This window comes from Balearica regulorum, chromosome 2 (assembly GCF_011004875.1).
Source record: "Balearica regulorum gibbericeps isolate bBalReg1 chromosome 2, bBalReg1.pri, whole genome shotgun sequence".
Taxonomy (NCBI): domain Eukaryota; kingdom Metazoa; phylum Chordata; class Aves; order Gruiformes; family Gruidae; genus Balearica; species Balearica regulorum.
Genome location: NC_046185.1, coordinates 14,553,244 through 14,574,309, shown reverse-complemented (window position 1 = coordinate 14,574,309; position 21,066 = coordinate 14,553,244). Strand labels below are relative to the sequence as shown.

General features: G+C 38.3%; 1 protein-coding gene across 8 annotated transcripts in view; it reads left to right on the top strand.

The window, feature by feature from the left end:
* The window catches only part of COL14A1 (collagen type XIV alpha 1 chain), a 129,864-nt gene that overhangs the window by 59,892 nt on the left and 48,906 nt on the right, over positions 1 to 21,066 (top strand). For 6 of the 8 annotated variants that reach the window (XR_012833729.1, XM_075743416.1, XM_075743419.1 and 3 more), the window contains exons 17-28: positions 1,771 to 1,903; positions 3,059 to 3,130; positions 3,963 to 4,114; positions 7,533 to 7,662; positions 8,709 to 8,831; positions 10,288 to 10,437; positions 11,102 to 11,218; positions 13,029 to 13,175; positions 15,451 to 15,525; positions 16,873 to 17,012; positions 18,255 to 18,378; positions 20,646 to 20,789. Coding sequence is in view for 7 of the 8 variants with exons in the window: in XM_075743416.1 (XP_075599531.1) it covers positions 1,771 to 1,903; positions 3,059 to 3,130; positions 3,963 to 4,114; positions 7,533 to 7,662; positions 8,709 to 8,831; positions 10,288 to 10,437; positions 11,102 to 11,218; positions 13,029 to 13,175; positions 15,451 to 15,525; positions 16,873 to 17,012; positions 18,255 to 18,378; positions 20,646 to 20,789 (1,507 nt within the window). In the remaining variant the exon portion in view is untranslated. The remainder of the gene's footprint in view (positions 1 to 1,770; positions 1,904 to 3,058; positions 3,131 to 3,962; positions 4,115 to 7,532; positions 7,663 to 8,708; positions 8,832 to 10,287; positions 10,438 to 11,101; positions 11,219 to 13,028; positions 13,176 to 15,450; positions 15,526 to 16,872; positions 17,013 to 18,254; positions 18,379 to 20,645; positions 20,790 to 21,066) is intronic. The other 2 variants (XM_075743420.1, XM_075743417.1) reach the window with 1 other exon arrangement.

Genomic DNA, 21,066 nt, shown 5'->3' with positions numbered 1-21,066 from the left:
GCCTAGGATAGTACAATACCTCCAGGCTGTTGCCTCTTTAAGCTTCTTTCCCAGCTAAGTGATCAGTCATGCAGAGAAATGACATGCACTCCCTCCATCTTTCTCCCAAGACCCAACTTGCCAATTAGCTGAGTGGGGTCAGGGGGTGGCGGTGAGAATTACACACCTCTCTTACTTCACCCACACTGTTGATGGGTGAGGAGCGTTTAGTGGGGTGTTAGTGCTAAAAAGCCAGAATAAATGTAAGAGTGACCTTTTATTTCTAGGTTACAGTAGAGAGTGAATGCTGTTGTACTCGTGCGCTTGTTACTATTCCTGCCTCTGTTATTTGTCCTCTCCACTTGAAAGTTCAGCACTTTGTGTTCTTCTTTCTTTTTGTGGTCTTCTCTGTGGGCTAAATTAGCAGGGAGTGGAGGGTGACAGAAATTATGCTTCAAAAAGTATGCCAAATTTATGTGTAAGATAGTAACTCTGTATAGATATTTCATTGTGATTTGATATATGACCAGAGTCTCTGGGAAACTGGAAAGGAAGGTATTGCTTATACCTACTTAGTATACAGCTAGATTCACTTAAGCTTGTTTCTGAAATTTTCCCAAGAAAATCTGTGCCAGAAAGTGTGCAGTGTGGGGTGCCTAATTCATTATTCGATAGTTGTAGAAGGCACGGCCCCAACTCATTTCTTTCTGCTTTTTTTTTCTGTACTTGAGTTCAGAAGGTCTGTGATTGTTTTATAGGTCTCTCTTCCCCAGGACCAACTCAGGAAATGTCCTGTGGCAATTAAAAGAGTAAAGTGTGATTCACTGTTTCTGCTAACTGCTGTAGTAGATTTTATGCAGCATGTATCAATTGCTTGATTTCTGTTATAAGTCTTACTTTGATTGTGTGTATACAGTGGCTACCTTTAAAAACTTGCCAGTGCTATCCTAGAGAAAGGTTGTTGTTTTGTAGTACCTGTCTGCATAACCTAAAAACTGTTCCCAAATCCGTTCAGCCCGTTCCACCTGAATTAATGCGCAGGGTCCTTGCATTCTGCTTTACAGCCCCCTTTAGCTCCAATCCCCGCCTGTCTGCTGATCCCTTCCAATCAAATAAATGAAACACAAAATCTGAAGTGAAACCTTCTGCTTACAGTTAACATTGCACATGTGAATCTTCTGCTGCTGTCATAGGTAGAAATAAGGAAAATTACCATTTAAAGCATCACACCATATAGCAAACTTCTCATCAGCACATCTCCCCTAATCCCCAAGCCTGCAGCAAATGTTCTTTCAAGTCGCATTCAGATACGTGGAACCATAACAGGGTTTATAATTCTGGTAGAGAGACAGCATTTTGTAAGGCTGTGGAGATGCTGAGTACATTTGTCATAACAGTGCTTGAATGGTAGAAATATGAATGAAAATTGATCTACCCTGTTGTGTTGCTTTCATTGATGAATGTTTTGAATTTTAGTGATTTTCAAATGAAATGCATATGGTCAGCTTTAGCAATTAATTAGTTGTGAGTGAAAGTATAAGACTACCCATTAGAATAATCAAGCCATCTACAAAATAATAAATAAATTTTAAGTACTCTAAACAGTGTTTCTCCCCAATGTACTCTGTGATACTTTTTCTTTCAACATAGCTAATAAATTCTTTGGGCAGATCTGAGTGGACATTTCATTTATTTTAAAGGAGAAACCATTTTCCTTCTTTCATTTCAGTCAATTCATATAAATTAATCAAATGCAGGACTGATTTTCTCTAATCTTGCTGTGTTACTTAGGTTGTCATAAATGGAGATACAGACAGTCATGTTATTGAGGGTTTATTGCCCAACACAGAATATGAAGTTTCTTTGCTGGCAGTTTTTGATGATGAAAGTGAAAGTGAAGTTGTTGCTGTTCTTGGAGCTACATGTAAGATAAACTCTTGATTGTAATTTTGAAGAGATATTTAAGTGATTTAAATTTAATGCATATATCTTATATTTAAAATATAGTCCATCTTTGGGTAGCTATAATATTGAAGAATGTGGTGGTTTAGCACTAGGGCTTTGCTGACTGTATTTTTTACTTATTTAATATTATGAGGTAGATGGCACTGAATCAAAATGATGGTTTGGCTCCCTATCTGAGCTGTGGTATTAATAACCTTTGGGTTTGGGTAGATACTCTTCCATCCTACATTTCAATATTTAGTCTTTTACCAGGGTTCTTTATGAGAAGGTATATTAGATTTTAGGGGGAATAAATATTTTAAAGTAAACAATTTACAAGAAATTAATTTAAGATGTTTAGCATTTATAGTACACTCTTTTTCTCTTATTTATGTAATTTATACTCATTAGAGGTGAATTCACTCTTGGCTGAAACAGTGATCCAAAAAGCTAACACAGGCATCCTACGACATTAACGTGGAAGTAATAAAGATAAAACTTGACAATCATGTGCAGTATATTTTTATAGTTAATATCGAAACAGTGGCCATCAGTGCAGGTAGATTGCTCTATGCACTCTCTTTTTTACAGATAGCGACATGGTTAAGTAAACAACTATGTTTTTAATGTGCAAATTCAAAAATTTATTTGATTCTTAGTAATTTAATTGCAAGCTAAATCTTGAACCGTCTGTTAAGACAAGAAGCCTTTATCCATCCAAGTGATGCCAGCATTGCCCGGTGTTGCTCAGTGTACTTTCTGGTTTTGACATGGGCAGAAGTGACGCATCCTTAAATAGCCCTCAATTCAATTAATCTGACAACCTTAACAAACGGTCAAAGTGGAAGTCATTATGCATAGTTCAGCCAGAAATGTGGGAAACTATATGCATTCTTATTTAATTGTATAGTTTATAATTATGTCTTATCTGTAGATCTGAGTGCTAATCCTGCAAATATATGTGCCTAAAGTAAACTAAATGAATACTTCCCTTATAGTCTCTGAAATGCCTGAAGTGTGTGGGATACTTGTAGGTGTGAGCACATAGTTTCATTGTCATAGTTAGACATAGGAGATAAGCACTGTGACTTCCATGGCTTGTTGAATTGTTAGTGAGCTGAATATTGTTTTTCAGTTGCGAGGACTACCCCAATACCTACAACGGTGACTACTACCAGTACCACAACTTCTAAGTCCACCACAGCAGGTAAACAGAATAAACACGAACAGTTTAAATGCTGAATGCATTGTGGTGGCTCCCCACAAGCACACTCAGATCTGGGGGCAGAGAGCTGTGATATTACCAAGGAGCTGACAGCCCCAGGTCCTGATGGTCCATGTGCTCAGCACACTGCCACGGCAGATCTTGGGGAGGTGTAGACCCCAGGCGGGGGGGGTGGGGTGTGTGTGTGTGTGAAATAGTGCACACACTGGTGAAACGTGTGCACTATTGCACTCCTGCACCACCCTTCTGCGTGTGGCCAGCTTCCTGCACGTGCCATGTGTGGATGAGGATCCAACCTATAATGCAGTTGTAGGGACTCTGAACGTTACCGTGATATTACATAGGAATGCAGAGACTGATTTGGAAAATTGAGCTCTCTTTTCTCTTTCTCCTCATAAATACGAGCTTGGAAACTCTTCAGAATTTTCTTTAGTTTTGAGCGTTCTGTTTGTTTTCCCTGGAATTTGAAAATTGACTTTTAAGGACCAACAGTTCTGGAATATTTCTCTTCTGTAGCATTCTAGCTGCAGTGGAGTTTTGATGATTATTCTAAAGCTCCATAAGATGAGTAATATAAACAAAGTAGATGGGGTAATGTTAATGGCAGTATAGGATAACTATTATTTTATTAAATGGTTAAAGTTTTTATGTTATTAAGCCCAAGTGTGACTGAACTGTATAGGTTCGCCCCACCATGGACCTGCAGACTCACTGTGACTTCAGTAGAGCTTGCAGCTACCTGGTGCTAATTAGCACAATTTAAAATCTAAAAATAGTGTTGAGAAAATATTAATTAAATTATTTTTGGCTTTAGTTTTTCGAACAGGAATCAGGAACCTCGTTATAGATGATGAAACAACTTCAAGTCTGAGGGTGATATGGGACATTTCAGATTACAATATTCAGCAGTTCAGAGTGACCTATCTCACTGCGAAAGGTGACCGTGCTGAGGAAGCGGTAAGAATGGTCTGTATGGGTTTTGCGAATGGCTTCATAAGCTTGAAAAGTTTGTTTAGTAATTGCTAAGGCATAGTCTCTCCTTATATGACGCTCCTGTCACAATTAGTAAAAGATCCGTGTTTGGTATTACTGTAAGATTGAACTTCAAAGTTTTAATCATATAGCACCTGCTGCACTGCAGGCAACAGCAGGCAAATATAAGATCAAGGCCCAGTCACGCAGATGTTTAAAGAAGTCATAGTTCAAAGAGTAGCTGCCTGTCCTCCTTTTGCTGTATCTTTAAAATTTGTCTAAGTTTTTTGGTTGGTGGTTTTTTTTTGGCTGGTGGGGTTTTTATTTACTTTTTACTCCTAGACCTTTTTCTATCCTGAGATTGTGTTTTAACAACTCTTAAATGTTTGTACAGGACAATCTTAAGTGATTTTTTTTTTCCTTCAGCTATTTTGCTCCTTCCCTAAAAGTCTCATTTTATACTAAAGCAATGTAATTAAAGTTCAAATGCTCATACTGCTCATTAACCTGAACATGTCACAATAAGGACAGCACTTTTTAATCTCACTGCCTAAGCACATTTGTTATTTTTCTAATACCATGTGATGATCAAAATTAAAATTGCCTTACACAAAAAAAGTTTCTGGTGATCAAGATTTTGGAGAATATTTGAAAGAATGAAGAGTACTACATGTATTCTTTTGTGCGTATAGCAAAGAATAAAAAAAAGAAGCACTAGATGTATTATTTTAAGATTTCACAATTTCTGAGATAATTTCAGAATTCTCAGTGGCTATGTTTTGGAGGGGTTTTTTTTAGGGGGGGTTTGTGGGTTTTGGGTTTTTTGTTGTTGTTTTTTATTTTTTTAACAATTGGGGAAATCTTAATATTGCAGTGCTTGCTTTCCACAAAAACCAAGTTACAAAATTCGGAGATAGCTCTATGTAGATACATTTAAGAGATTAAGTTGTATAGTTCGAGGTTATTTTCTTAGTAAATAGCTCAGAATGCAAAAATATTCCCCATATCATTCTCCTTCTGTATCTGTCATGTGACTCACTGTTGTTCATACAACAGTTATATCGAAAATATGGGCTTTTTTTGATGAGTAGCAGCTGACATTTTTTAGCTCTGTATCAGACTAATAAAAAACATTAAAAGGAGTTAGTTGAATATCTTTTTTCTAGAAAATATGAATCAGTCTTTTTTCATTTTGGTTTCGTTCATCTTTTATGAGACCTTGGTAGAAAATTAATTTTTAGCCATGTCTTTCAACTATAATCTGAAAATGAACTTTTAATTTAGTGGTTTCCGTTTGGGCTGGAAAACATGCTTTATGAATGTACCTCAACTATATGATAGTATAGTACTGAATAAGAAATGACATAAGATTATACTTCAAATTAGCATATTTTAAATAGAAGCAAAGTATTTTCTCATGTGGCTTCAAGCACCTGAGAGGTGCAACAGAGAGGCCAATGAAATGACACAGACGTTCAATTTTTAGGGGAGTGTTTGTATGTTTAAGTACATTTCTTAAGAAGAACCCAAAGGTTTTGTGGAATTTGGGCTTAAATATACTATAGCGTGACAATTCTGTGGTGGATGCTTATGTTTTTTGGCTCTGATTACAGTGATGTAAATTTCAGTTACTCCTCCCTGTCCATAAAAATATTAATAAGCTTTTTTCATCTTTTATGCAATTGGCTGAAAATCAGGGACTAGAAAATGTCATAGAATACTTTTCACTACAGAAGGGTCAAGACCTAAATTGCATGTATGTTCTTGGGTGTGCTGTACAGACTGGAAGGATCACATTTTTTTTTCTTCTTCCTGAAAGCCAAGAATATTTCTCAATGCTGAAAACTATATTGGTCTGTAGAAGATCTCTGATATGCACATGTGGAAAAGAGAGTTCTCAATGCTTGCATCCCCTCTCCTAAAAAGCCAAATAAGTTGGTTGTTCTTTTTTTCAGAAACTTGGTTTGTGTTTTGAGCATATGTATGGAAGAGTTTAGCATGGGAATCTTTAATGCACGTGTCTTTAGATGGTTTTGTCCATTTTTGATCAATGAATGAAGTACTTTTGACAAGTCTCAGCACCTGGGTGTACTAGATTAATTTCCTTCTCTGTATCTCTTGCCAAAATTAGAAGTAGTTTGAATGTTTCCTGGAGCATTAAAACTGGTGAGAGCTTTCTTGTCTGAGTGTATGCTTCAGAAAATTTTGCTCTGCCATCATCGTGTGCATCAGTCGTCTTTGAAACAACAAACCTTTTTTAGACTCAGTTTCTGCTTTTTCCCCTTGAATTTAAAGGGCTTATAGGTCTCTGAACGTCTTGCCAAAAATGTGCAGTTGCTGGCTCAAATGATAAATTCAGACAAGAGGGATGGGCCAGGGAGGGTCCAAAATATGAGGTTGGACCTTGGGACTGTTGTTTCCAACAGCATCACTTCAGAGCACAGGTTTCATGAAGGAAACTTAGGATTTCTCTTTTTTTACCATGTCCACTCCACGTGTTGTGTAACTCCCCATTCAGGCTTTGGAGACTCTCTGAGATTAAAATTTTACCGGCAAATTAAAAGATTGCACGGCTTTACTTGGGCACCTCTACCACCACTATTGTGATACTAGTTTGTGGGGCTCTGGCTAAAATATAGTAATCTATTGAAGAGTTTCAGAAATAGCTGCTTATGGGGAAACCCTGTACTGTACTGAAAGATGCAATGCTTAATTCAGTGGTTGAGCACACTCAAAACTGCCTGGAGGAATTTCTACAGCTTCTCTACTTCTACCAGGTTGCCTGGCTGGACTCATACTGCAGAGCTTCCATGTTTCATGACAGTTTGGGATCCTCTGCTATTTGTGGGATGTATTCCTACTTCCTTTCCTAAACAGCCGCCTTCATTTCCTTGTCCTCAGACTAGATGCAGATGGGACAAACATGTTTTATTCCTGCTTCCTCAGTTCATGCTTTCTGATCTCCTGAATTCATTTTCCTTCCTGCCAGGGAAGGAAGATTTTCTATCCCCATAGAACATCAACCTTTATTAATGGGCATAGCTTTGGACAATCATATTTGTGTCAAGAATAAATACAATAAAAGGATTTATTTTGTCCGTACACTAAAATTGTTTAAGTCCTAACCACCCATATAGTAGCAGTGGTTTATGGAGCTGTAATGGCTTGTAGGTTTAATATAAAACTGTCTTATCACATAGGCACATTCTCCTTTTTATTTTATAACTGGTATAACTAGTAAAACTGTTAAAAGGGGGGAAAATGAAATTGCTTTATTTTACCATAGAGCATCAGAAATATTTAAAAATGCAAGCTATACAGCAATACTAGTAGAACATGGTGTCCGAGATCATGTGAGATATAAAAAAGTTTTGGCCCTCGTCATTAAGCTTGATTATTTCTGACCATCCAGGTAATGGTGCCTGGGAGACAAAACACTCTTCTGCTTCAACCTCTGCTGTCTGACACAGAGTACAAAGTTACCGTCACTCCCATCTATTCTGATGGGGAAGGAGTCAGCGTCTCAGCACCTGGCAAAACTCGTAAGTACAAACTTTCTGCTTGTCTTTGGCCAGGCTATATATGAAGAAATGCTTACTCTCTTGGCGGTTTTTCCTTGGCCATGGTGATATATTTTAATATAAATTTGGGCTTATTTTGCATGACTTATATGAATCAAGAGCTTTATATTAATCTCAGTTCATTGATTTATAAACAATAGGTTGCTTCTAATTGACAGATTGTATTTTATATACAAATACTGTGAGTTTGCAGAAACTTGTTGAGTAATAAAGCTGATAAATCCTTGATTGATAGCCCACCAAAGACAAGCCAACTAATGCAGAAAATAAAGTAAACAATGCCAGCTGGGATAGTATCAAACCAACCATTGTACTGTTAGATTTTCTTTTGTGTGAGATCATTACTTCCTAAAGGTCATTAGAATGCTGCTGAACTTTTATAAAAAAGTGATTGCATTATCTCTAGAGTTCTGACCAAGTACCAAAAGATTACTCAGCTGTAGCTTAAGTTCTCTCTCTACCGTATATTGGTAAAAAATCATCTCATTGTGCACTGTTAGTCATGATAGTATACTTTTATTGAATTATTCTCTTGATTTACATAATTTCTGCCTAAATTGAAGTGCTATTTGTGCAGACATTTAAATAACTAGTAAATCATTCCTTTGATTCCATTTGAAAGCGTGTTCACAAGAGCATGATTTATACATTAAAAACTTTAGTGCACTTGGATTAAAAGAAACTATATAAATACAAGATATTTATCTGAATTATCTTACATTTTTAAAAAACTGTAGGGACAAAATTGGGAATTAATTCAAAAATTCATTGTTTGTTGAACAAAGTTCGTAATTAATCCTTGGTATCACTCGGTATAACTTTCTTAAATATATCAACATTACTCCACTGGCGTTATGCCAAGGAAGAATTTGATTAAAGACTTTCGTTCATTTTTAACTGTAAATTGGAGAATACTGGCTATCTCATTATTTTCATGCATGTCTTGAGTTTTATGCAGGTCCTCGTATGAGATAAACTTGTAAAAACTCAGTTTGGTTTCCTTTTAGTACCCTTGTCTGCTCCTAGAAATTTACGTGTCTCAGATGAATGGTACAACAGATTACGTATCAGTTGGGATGCCCCGCCATCACCAACAATGGGTTACAGAATTGTCTACAAACCAATCAACAGTGAGTTTTTAAATTGATTTTTTTTGGTTATTTGTTTTTGACTGTACAATGTCTTGACATCATCTTTTGCTGAATTTCGTACTTAAATCTTAAAGTTACAGTTACAGCCTTGAAAGTGCTATTATTTAGGTGTCTCAGGGTTTGAAATGAAAGTTTTGTAGTCACAGAATGATACAGGTTGGAAGGGATCTTTGGAGAGCATCTGGTCCAATTCCTTGTTCAAAACAGGGCCAGCTTGGAACAGGTTTTACTGGACCTTGTCCAGTTGTGTTTGTAATATCTCCAAGGATGGAGTTTTCAAAACCTCTCTAGGCATCTGTTGCAGTTTTTTACTTCTCTCACTGTGAAACTGTTTTTCCTAATATCTAATCAAAATTTCCCATGTTGCAAATTTTGTCTGTTTTCTCTTACCATCTTCCAGTTTGCCTCAGAAGAGATTCTGTCTCCATCTTCTCTACCCCCTCCCATTAGGTAGGTGTAGGCAGCAGTAAGATTCCCCCTGAGACTTTCCATCTTAAGGCTGATCAAACCCAACTCTTTCAGTCTGTCCTTTTATGTCATTTTACCATGACTCTTTCTATTTATTTCAGAGACGGCCTTTGTTCTTTTCCTGTACCTCTCTTCTGAGTTCTCCTGTCCTTCAACTTCCTTCCCCTTAGAACGCAAACAAAGCTTTAGTTTCCTTGACTTTTACTCCCACCCTACACCTCCCCAAAAAACCTGCCACTTCATTTGTTGCTCATTTTGTCTGTGCTGCATCCTTTGCCTACCTGCACGTTGCAGTTAGACAAGGCACTCATTCTCCTTCAAATTTCTTTAGAAAAACAGTCCTCTACTGAAAGCGAAGTACAAATGTGTGACCATTAAGGGACCAAAATAGTGTCCAAAGACAATACTGTTGCCTGGTTTCTGAAATATATCCAGAACAGCTAAGAGAGGTGACAAAGGAGCTGTTTGCAGTTCTGAATTGGGACAGTTTTATTCTTTTCTATTTTCATTATCATTTTTGCACAGTGTTAAATGATGCTGTTGTATAAGAACCCCTTAGGGACTGTTTTGCTGGCTGGCGTCTGCTGTCCGCCCCCCCTGCCCCCCCGTTGGTCCTGGCACACCATCAAACTGAGGAGATCTTTGGCTGCCTATTTAGGGCAGTAGTAAGTCACTGAAGCAGAACAAAAGAGTCTTAACAGATGCCAGTGTCTATCCCTGCCCTAATGAATCCCTCTGCTGAATTTCCCAAGTGTTTTGTGGCTTCTGTCCATGAAAGGATGGGGCAGAGTGTCTTTGTTTTTGTGTATGGTTAAAAAAAGAAGAAAAAGGAAAAAAAAAAAAAGAAAAAAAGCAGCAGTAACTTTAGAAGAACATGTAATTTTGAAATTGTCTTAAGATCTGTTTTAACTACCTGCTAATTCAATGTATGGGCAAATGATTTACTAATCTATTTCATTTTTTGCAGTCCCTGGTCCTGCGTTGGAGACCTTTGTAGGGGATGATATTAATACCATTCTTATTCTAAATCTCTTCAGTGGAACGGAGTACAGTGTTAAAGTATTTGCTTCATACTCAACAGGCTTCAGTGATGCCCTAACAGGCGTAGCCAAAACCTGTAAGAATGATTTCATGCTGTTCAGATCTCTACAGGCTGTTTCTCGCTATAACTATGGCTTTGTGCAGCTCCCTGAATAAATTTTCACATGGAAGACTTTTTCGGTTGTGTGCAAATTGTTTTCCTGAAATGAAAGTCTCTTTTTTTATCATACTGTATCAGGCTTTAGAATAATCTGCTGGATGTCAGCATGATAGGGGTCATAAAGCAGTTGTTATTATTTATCAGACAAACATATTTGCATAGTAGTAGATATAAACATCCTTAATGGAAAGTTCATGTAGTCTTTTTTTTTTACCTAGCTCCATATACATAATCTGATTTAGTCTTTATATATCTAAGCCTCAATTTTAAACTAAATTTTGACAGAAATACTGCTGTTATAATGATATTTTAATACTTATTTGTAGTAACTGAATTTTTAGAAATATTCATTATTTAGTCTTAACTAAATTGACTTAAGTTCCAAACTTTTCATCTAAACACTCACTTTTTTTTTTTTCTTTCCCATTTTGGAATTTATTGACATCATTTTTTAAGCAGCTTTTGAAATTACTTGTTAGAAATGAATTGACACAATGTGTTTCACGATAATTGTTTTATCATTTTGCCTTGTATGTCTTTTTAGAGGAGTAAATCTAATTTTTTGGTATTTAATTTTCAGTGTACCTGGGTGTGACAAATTTGGATTCCTATCAAGTCCGCATGACTAGCCTCTGTGCTCAGTGGCAGCTTCACAGACATGCTACTGCATACAGGGTAGTTATAGAATCGCTTGTGGGTAAGTTACTAATCATTTTGTATGGACCTACAGCCTAACCCACTAAATTGAATTGCATAAGTTAAGAAACTGTATGCAGTTGGACCCATAGACTGGCTCCTGAAATACTGGAAATGGTGGACAGAAGAGAGATGTGGACACATTGAAAGTTTCTAGAGTAGAAGTAGCATTGCTGTCCTTTTATATCAAACAGATCTTGATTGTTTGTCATTTTTATGGGAGGGAGTTTTATCTATCAGTAGAAGATAGGTTTTCACTGATGTGAGAGAGAGAAGATAGATAAAGGATGAACAGAATACATCAAAGATTATAAATAAACCATCAGTGATAGCTCTGGACATGGGAGGAGGGCAGAAGGGTATGGAAAGCTCTGATTGAACCCAGACCATGCTCACAGAGTCGGAAGAGTTTTTTCTGTTCTCATTCTGTTGATCATTAATTATAGCTTGTAGTAATGTTACTCATGTGGATAAGCATGAGATATTTTTATGTGGCAACACATGGTGTCTTGATGCTTTCAGCACTAACTGTGTAGAGGGTGAATTACAGCCTCTTCCGTCTTGCTGATTCTCAGGTCTAGCCAGAAGAGGTTATGGAGAAGTCACTGTGCAGCCTAACTCTTATCCCCAGTAGACATGAGTGATCTTTTGAATGGTGGCAAATTAGAAGCATGGATAACTTGAATGAATTGTAGTTAATAACATTTAATAGGATCTATCAAAGGTATCGTGAAAAATAATACTAATTTGGTTGCAAAAAGATAATGACCTTTCTGTGGAACGGCAAATGGGTGGTGATACAGTTTATCTGAAGGCCTGGAACATAGACAAGCTGTTCAGAAAGCAGAGATCCTGGCTGGCACAAGACAGCACAGATTTCCTTGTGATCTGGGAGCTAGCCAACATTCTGCTTTCATCATATAGACCTGCCAGAATTGTTTTAACTGATCCAAAAGAGCCTAAATGTGAGCAGAATGAGCTAAAGCGTGAACAATTTTTTCTTATTAACATTTATCATAAAGAGTTGTGATTGTCAGATTGGTTGTGGACATATTCAGGCAGTGATCAATTATCTTTATCCTGATGCATCAGGTGTTTTTTCCTTGGCAGTGAATGACTGGCACTTTTGTATATACTCTGCAAAATGTGAGATTAGTAGCTTGTAGTTCACTTCTTTCTGCTACAGATTATGAATTGTGCTGAAGGTTTTCTTATTATTATTAAAATATGCCTTAAGCTATTTTCAGTACCCAGGCTTTTTCTATTGTCAAAATGTTTTCCAATTTAGAATTTTGCAGAATTAATTTCAGAACGCTGTAAGTACTATTCCTTAACCAACTTGTTAAGTGGTTGCTAGTGGAAGCTGGAATACAGTACCTAGTTCGGTCTCTCTTGCAATTACTAAGCACGTTACAGACTCTGATAACCAGAGACATAGACAAAGGATACCGTAGAATTACATAATGCAACAGTTCCTCATTAGACTCTGAGAATTTAGGACCAGATCCAAAGCCCATTGATGACAGTGTTAGTGTTTTTTATTAACTTCAGTGCATAGGATGAAATTAATCTTTTTTCCGGCAGATGTCTGACACATCCCTCAGCTCCTACTTTATATGAAGGATGAAATGGTAGAGACCTCTGCAAAGAGATGAATTTCTAGAAATAAGGCAGCATGTAGTTTATTAATTTATGTCAACCACTTGTCCTGCATCTCCTGTCATGTTACCTTCTTATTTCAGACTTAAATTACATTATTCAATAAAACAGTAAAGTAAAGTATGTTTTAATAGTTTCTTTTATAATTCCAGATGGTAAAAAGCAAGAGGTAAATCTTGGTGGAGGGACACCTAGACATTGTTTCTTTGAGCTGATGCCTGGAACTGAATATAAAATCAGTGTTCATACACAGCTTCAGGAGATAGAGGGCCCTGCTGTAAGCATCATGGAGACAACATGTGAGTAAAATAGATCAGAGTTCAGTCAGCAGCAATAATGCTTGATTGCTTCTTGTGCTTTGTCCACAGATGTGCTATTCCTTTGCAGTTTCCTTTAGCTGAGTTTTTTTAATTTTTCAACTACATTGTGACTCGTCCACAGAGGTGTGGGATTCTTACACTACTGCTGTGTATTACAAGTCACATTCACTGTTGGACTTCTTAATGAGAATGAAAACAGGGAGGGTGGTTTAGTTTTCTTCATAAAAATCCCACTAGGATATACTCTGAAAATCTGCAATTTTGGAAAAAAACCAAAACGACAACAGCAAACCCACAAAAAAATCCCACCTCCAAAAACGTGAAGCTAACAGGGAAAGTTTTGTATCCTGCAGCTCTTGTTATTTAGTAAAACTTCACCAGTATCTGAGTGACTTACAGCTAAATGGGACTGCGATACCCTATCTACTTATGTATTTTAAAACAAACCAACTAAGCAAGCTTTTTATTATTAATCTCAATAACAAAAGACAGGCAAAAATCCCCCAACCCTCCAAGCTGTTTATGAGGGCAAGATCCTACTCTCATGAGTTCAAAATACTGCAAAACAAAATACAGGATGAATAGAGTGAATATTTTAACATTATCTGTCTCTCTTCAAGCTCATTTTCAATCTCAGTGTTACCCTTCTTCTCATACTATATTACTATACACCACAATGCCATTACCCTTGTCTCAGGGAAGATAATGTTTATAATCTTCCTCTTCAAGTGAACCTTCCCACATTTATAGTTTCACATAGGAAAACCTTGCACAGGTGCATGACTCCACTTCTCAGTTAACTAGGGCTCATTCTCAGAGCAGTGAGGAAAGAGCCAAGTTTCTCCTGCTTTTTGGAGGAAGGCATTTTGTCTGCTCTGCAGTTTATAGAGTTAGGAGATATGAGGAAGAACACACCTTGGCCTACATGTCCATTTGAGAAAGGTGGTTTATGATGCCGACAAATTATTGTATCACCTCAGAAGATGACACTCTTCAGGGTGACCTGAGCAGACTTTCACGTTGTCTTACTGCAGCTGGGACCCTTTCGAAATGGAGACTTCTGGTCTGTCTGTGGCCATGGAGATCTTGGGCATTAGTTTCTTGTAGGTGTTTCAGAGTCTTCTCCCTTGCTCTAGTTGAAGCCAATGGGAAAACCCACATCAGTTGCAGTGGGAGTCAGCTTTGATGTGAACATGAGGCTCGTAATGAATCCTGTTTGCCAAAGAAAGATGCCTTGTCTGAAGTTGTCATATCTAACTCTATCCATTGTCTATAAACATAACTTATATATTATAGGAAATAACAAGCATAGCCTGGAAGGAATGATGTTCTGACACCTATGGCTTCTTATGCTAATTACACTGAAGAAAAATGGAAAAAATGCCCTTGAATGAAAGTAGAAGCTTTTCCTCAGATACAGTTGTGGAAGTCAACACATGTGCGTGTTATCTCTGAGAATTCAGCCAAGACTGTGCTGAAAGGCATTAAATAGAGGTCTTCCATTCAGCAAAGCTGTCCATCAGTGATCATGTATGCAGCTAGGTTTCTGGGAGGTTGTCATTCCAAAGCTTATTGTCGGGAGAAGGATGAGACAGAGCAACCAGTTTTCAGAAACTCTATATAGTAACCTTGGTAAAAGTTGCTTCAGGCAACAAAGCCACAGTCCTGTAGAGCTGTGGTTGGAACTGCATTTCCAGCAGGAAACATAAGAAGGTCTTCCACTGGGTTCAGGAAAATCTTGATCAGGACAGATGTGATCTGCTCTGAGTGCAGGCACTGGCTTGTTTTTTGCACTGTCTCTTGTATTTTGGGTTGCAGGACAAGTATCTTCTTCCAGGGCAGGTAGAGACATACTTTCTGTAACTAAGGACTGGCTGTGGTCAGAAAGGAATAGCACACTGACCTTTTACAAAATGAATTATGGATACTAGGTCAAGAATGGGGCTGCCACATGGTTTACTACGCTGGGGAAACCTGAAAAAAAGGGGCAGTTCCAGTGGTAGTTCAGTTGTATCATTCACTCTGAAGTGCAGCTATTAATTGCTCTGTAATAGTACTGTCCTTTTTCAGGTGGTCAGTAGAGGAGGACATTACATGTGCACGCTCACCTACATTTCTGTCCAATTGCATAACTAGTTGATTAGAGATAATGAATTTTAAATGTGGAGATGAGTAGAAAATGTTGTATTTAATAGAGATAAAATATATTGGGCTTTTAAGCATTTTTAAAATATTCCTTCCTTTTATTCTCCAGTACCATTTCCGACTCAACCGCCAACAACACCTTCAACACCACCTCCACCACCTACAATCCCTCCTGCAAAAGAAGGTAAGTGCTGCATGTGTGGGTTCGCAGTAATTTTAAGATGTTGATGCAGTGTTTTTCTGTTTCTGACACTCTTAGACCTATGGGGATCAGATTTCAAAATGCATTTGCTACAACAACACTGCACCTGACTTAAATTTAATGAGCCAAAAATCTGACATCATTACTGTATTGTTGAAATTTGCAGAAAGGAGGGTTAATATGTGTGAGATTTTCCAGAACTCCTAAACCATACATATTTTGCAAGTGAAGCAGATATCCTAGGGTAATTAAACTTCTAAACCAGCATGATTTTTAAAAATATATCTACTTTAGGTAATGTTCGGTCTCTCTTTAAATGAAGATTTTCTTCTATTTATCATTTGAACATGTAGTGTTTTGTACCGTCTGTTATATGGTATATATATACTATTATATACTACATATATAGTATATTATTGTGAGGGGAGCATTATTGTTGGAGACTGAGGGTCAAATCCATCAGCTTGAAGTTGGTGGACCAAACTGATGTACAGTAGTAGAGAATTTAATCCAAGGAGTACAGAAAAAAAACCACATTATGTGTGTGTGTTTTAGAACTGCATAGCAGCAGATTTGTTTTTTTTTAATTTAAGGAGTAATGAGTAGAAAACTAGAAATACAGGTATACATCTTCCTGTCCCATTCTCTGAATTTAGATGAACATTTTTCTTCAAGATGAAATGTGTTGAAAAAATAACTTTGAGACTGTTTGTTTCTGACCTCAAGCAATAAACTTAGATTCTGTAGAGCGCTGAATGTTCCCAGTTCCCATCAAAGAGTGAGCAACTCGTGTGGGCTGATGTACAGCTCTGCAGGCCATTCTACATAGGAACATGCTGGAATAAGATGAGATGGGGGAAACCTGCATTGCTTCTAAATAGTGCAGTTAAGGGTGTGAGCATTAGGCACTGCAGAGCTTAGAGTAACTTTTTGAATGGACTAGCTTCCCACTGGGAACCTCCACAGCCGAGATTATCTCATCTTGCTTATTATGTCATGCTAGGAGTCTGGGATTGTATAAATTCATGTATGACTTTACTTAACAACCTAAATAAAAATAAATAAAAATAAAAATGGTTAGCCAGATTTTAAAGAACTGCTGTGGCCTTGAAGTGTATTCTGTCAGTGCAGACCATTCACCCCTCGCAGAGCTCAGCTGGTTCTACACCTGCACTGAAGTGAGTGCCAGCAGGTCTGTTTGCTAAAGCATTAGTAACTAACATTAAACAAGAGCTTTTCATGACAGTTACATTTTCTTCAGTGATTTATGGATTTCATGAGGAGTTGAGGGATTGCTCTAATTCTAAAATACTTGCTTTTCTTTCTCAGTGTGCAAAGCAGCCAAAGCTGACCTAGCGTTCCTGGTGGATGGGTCATGGAGTATTGGAGATGACAATTTCAATAAAATAATTAGCTTTCTTTATAGCACTGTTGGAGCTTTGGATAAGATTGGTCCTGATGGAACACAGGTAATCAACATGTAGAGGGATGGAGGGAGCATGTACTTGACAGGATATTTTAGACTAGCACCAGGAGTGAAATGAATCAAAAATAATTGACATCATTTCACAGTTCTTTTGAAAATATAAACTGCTCTAGGACAGCACTTTTTTCAATATCTTCTTTTATACACACCATACGGTGAAATTCGTGATAGGAATTTTGCTAGCATGAAGGCCAAGTATCATTTCGGTCTCCTCTAAATCATTCTAATGAGATTTAATTTGTGTTAATGTTTTTGGTATTGGTACTCACTGTGGTGTTTATTTCTAAGTAAGCTAAAAATGGCATTGATAAGGAAAATTAAAAGTTCATTTATTTAAAATCACATATTCTACAGAGTCTACAGGGCTTGAAGTAAAATATAGTATTTACAATTGTTGTTCTATTTATGTATTTCTTTAAAGAGGTGCTTGAATCTGTTCCAGAAAAGATTATGGGCAACTATAATACTATTTAAAGTGTTACCTGTATAAAATGCAGTCTGGGATAGCATTGAAAATTATTATTAACTTGTTTAAACACTGAAGAATACTCAATTTTTACTATTTCTTGCTATACAACTATTTTCCCAGAATATAGTCCATGGTGCTTCAGAAACTTAGGCACAAGCTTAAGCTTAAGCATGTGAATTACTCCTTTTAAATCAGGGGCACCACTTATAGAGTATGAAGTTTATTATACATTTTGTAAGTTATAGGGGTTTAGTGTATAGTATTAAAATACAGGGTCTGGACTAACGTAGCATCATATTTGGAAGAGGCAGTATTTCAGAATATATTCTTGAATCTGTCTATTACTTGCTTCAGTATTGCTCCCTAACTTAAGTTACTTATGTGCACATATTAATTTGTGGAAACTGAATAAAGTCCCTGCAGTTCTGTGTATGAGTAACTGTACACACGTGAGCAGCTGTAACTAAGATTTTGCTTTTGGGCTTGATTGAGACTGCTTTTGCCAAAGTGGGTATTACTTTTCTCATCCTGTTTGCTGCAAAGTGAAATCAGAAAGCGTTAGGTGGTTGCCAAGGCTGCAGAGAGTAAAATTAAACTTTATTTAGTGAAACCTTCTTAATGAGAAAAAAATATCTGGCGTCAATTTAAGGATGAAGCAAAGTTACAAGATAAATCCTTGTTTTAAATGCGCTGATTCACTTTTTGCTTATACTCTGGGTCGTGCTTTACTAATGAACACATTTTCTGTGTACACAGGTGGCAATAATTCAGTTCAGTGATGATCCCAGGACAGAATTTAAATTGAATGCATACAAAACAAAAGAGACACTTCTTGAAGCTATTCAGCAAATAGCTTACAAAGGAGGAAATACAAAAACAGGTGAGAAATGTCACGATTGTGATGCAGATTTTCTCCCTGCTACTCTCCCTGCAGTATTTCTTTCCTATTTCCTAAGTGGTTTAATATATCAGTGCAAAGACAGTTAGAACATGGTATCTCCACACTGGAGGTGAAAGGTTCGGCTTTGAAGTTAGAAAGTCTTTGTAATCTGCAGTTTACGCCCTTTACCCCCTACTGCTGGGTATTCACTCCTCTGACCAACAGTGAGGTCAAGGATCAGGGAGTGGGGGAAGAGAGGGAGCTAGACAGAGGTGAATGACTTTGGGGATTGTGGAAGGTGTGTACTGGTTTTGCGTGGCAAGGTTTTGGTAGTGGGGGGGCTACAGGGGTGGCTTCTGTGAGAAGCTGCTAGAAGCTTCCACTGTGTCTGATAGAGCCAATGCCAGCCGGCTCCAAGACGGACCTGCCGCTGGCCAAGGCCGAGCCAATCAGCGCCTCTGTGATAACATATTTAAGAAAGAGAAAAAACAGTTAGAGAGCGCTTTTGCAGCCAGAGAGAGGAGTGAGAAGATGTAAGAAACTCTGCAGACACCAAGGTCGGTGCAGAAGGAGGGGCAGGAGGTGCTCCAGGCGCCGGAGCAGAGATCCCCCTGCAGCCCGTGGTGAAGACCATGGTGAAGCAGGCTGTCCCCCTGCAGCCCATGGAGGAAGGATGAGGGGGTGTAGAGATTCCAGCTGCAGCCCGTGGAGGACCCCACGCTGGAGCAGGTGGAGGCACCTGAAGGAGGCTGTGACCCCGTGGGAAGCCCACGCTGGAGCAAGCTCCTGGCGGGACCTGTGGCCCCGTGGAGAGAGGAGCCCACGCCAGAGCAGGTTTGCTGACAGGACTTGTGACCCTGTGGGGGACCCACGCTGGAGCAGTTTGCTCCTGAAGGTCTGCACCCCATGGAGGAGACCACGCTGGAGCAGTTTGTGAAGGACTGTAGCCCGTGGGAGAGACTCACGTTGGAGAAGGTCATGAAGGACTGTCTCCTGTGAGAGGGACTCCATGTTGGAGCAGGGGAACGATGAGAGGAGTCCTCCCCCTGAGGATGAAGAAGCGGTAGAAACAACATGTGATGAACTGACCGTAACCCCCATTCCCCGTCCCCCTGTGCCGCTGAGGGGGGCGGAGGTTGAAGCCAGGAGTGAAGTTGAGCCCGGGAAGATGGGAGGGGTGGGGGGAGGTGTTTTAAGATTTGATTTTATTTCTCATTCCTCTCCTCTGTTTTGCTTAGTAATAAATTAGATGAATTCCCTCTCTAAGTTCAGTCTGTTTTGCTCGTGATGATAATTAGTGAGTGATCTCTCCCTGTCCTTATCTCGACCCACAAGCTTTTCGTTGTACCTTTTCTCCCCTGTCTACAGAAGGATGGACAGTGATAGAGCAGCTCTGGTGGGCACCTGGCCCCCAGCCAGGGTCAACCCACCACAAGGTGGAATGGGGACTAATGAAATCAGCTTAGCAAGTGGAAATGTGGGAGAGGAGAGAAGGTGGGAGGGAGCTTGCAGAGGATGTAGGAAAACAGTGGAGAGTGGAGGGTCTGTTTCATTATAAGCCAGGACAGTTAAGCCTCAGTGGTACGTTTAAGACTGTTGTAGTTACATTTTAATTAATCCCTTAAGATAGCTCTCTGATGTGAAGAAATTAAAGATGAGTGCTGAAAGGGTTAAAATCTGTTTTAGTTGGAAACCATATGCTTTATTATTCTCAGACTGCAGAGAAATTTCTCGCAGCTGTTGCATTGCATCCAGTCTCAGTAGTATCAAAATAACACTTTTTCCATTTACTCAAGAAAATGCTACAATGGCACTTCTAGTCGTTACCTGGACTATGCCCTACAATCCAGTAAGGGAAAATTTTGCTATGTGTAACCTGCACAGAATACCCTTTCCCACACATGTCATGTTCTTGAACTTCACCTTCTGGATTGAAGAAATGAATGGCTGAAGCCATCAAAGGTTTTCAAAGGTTAGGGTCAAAAGTAAACTTTTCTAAATCTCTGTTTTAATAACTACAACATGCACCAATTTACAGACTGCTGAGGACCCAACACATCTTACTGAAATCCATTTATAGCCAGGTGCTCAGCTTTCTCCAGTCTTACGATAATTATTCCGGACTGAAATCATAGCTCTGAGTGACACTTTTGAGACAGATTATGTGGAGATATCTTTAATTGATGTCTAACATATGGTATGAGAAGCCAATAGAAATTGGATTTAAGTCATATCCAAAAGCATGTTGTCATTTTTTTCTGTTTCAGGCAGAGCCATTAAACATGCAAGAGAAGTCTTGTTTACTGGAGAGGCAGGCATGAGAAGGGGCATTCCAAAGGTTTTGGTTGTCATTACTGACGGGCGATCACAGGATGATGTGAATAAAGTCTCCAGAGAAATGCAACTTGATGGTAAAATGTGTAGTTTTAAGAACTCTTCATATTTTCCTTTTTCTCGTTAATTCTAACTATGTAAGTGTGGGCATCTGATAACGGTAACTTTTGCTCCAGGAAGATTTCCAAATTTAAAGAAAACAGACAGCAAATGCTGAGAAACTCAGAGTATCACTAGGATATGGTTAGATTCTGTTTTTTTGGTGAATAATACTATTATTTTTCATTTTGGTGGCAGTGCTAAAATCATGTAGTAGTCAATGGACTTGCTCCCATGATGAAAAATTTAGGGGAC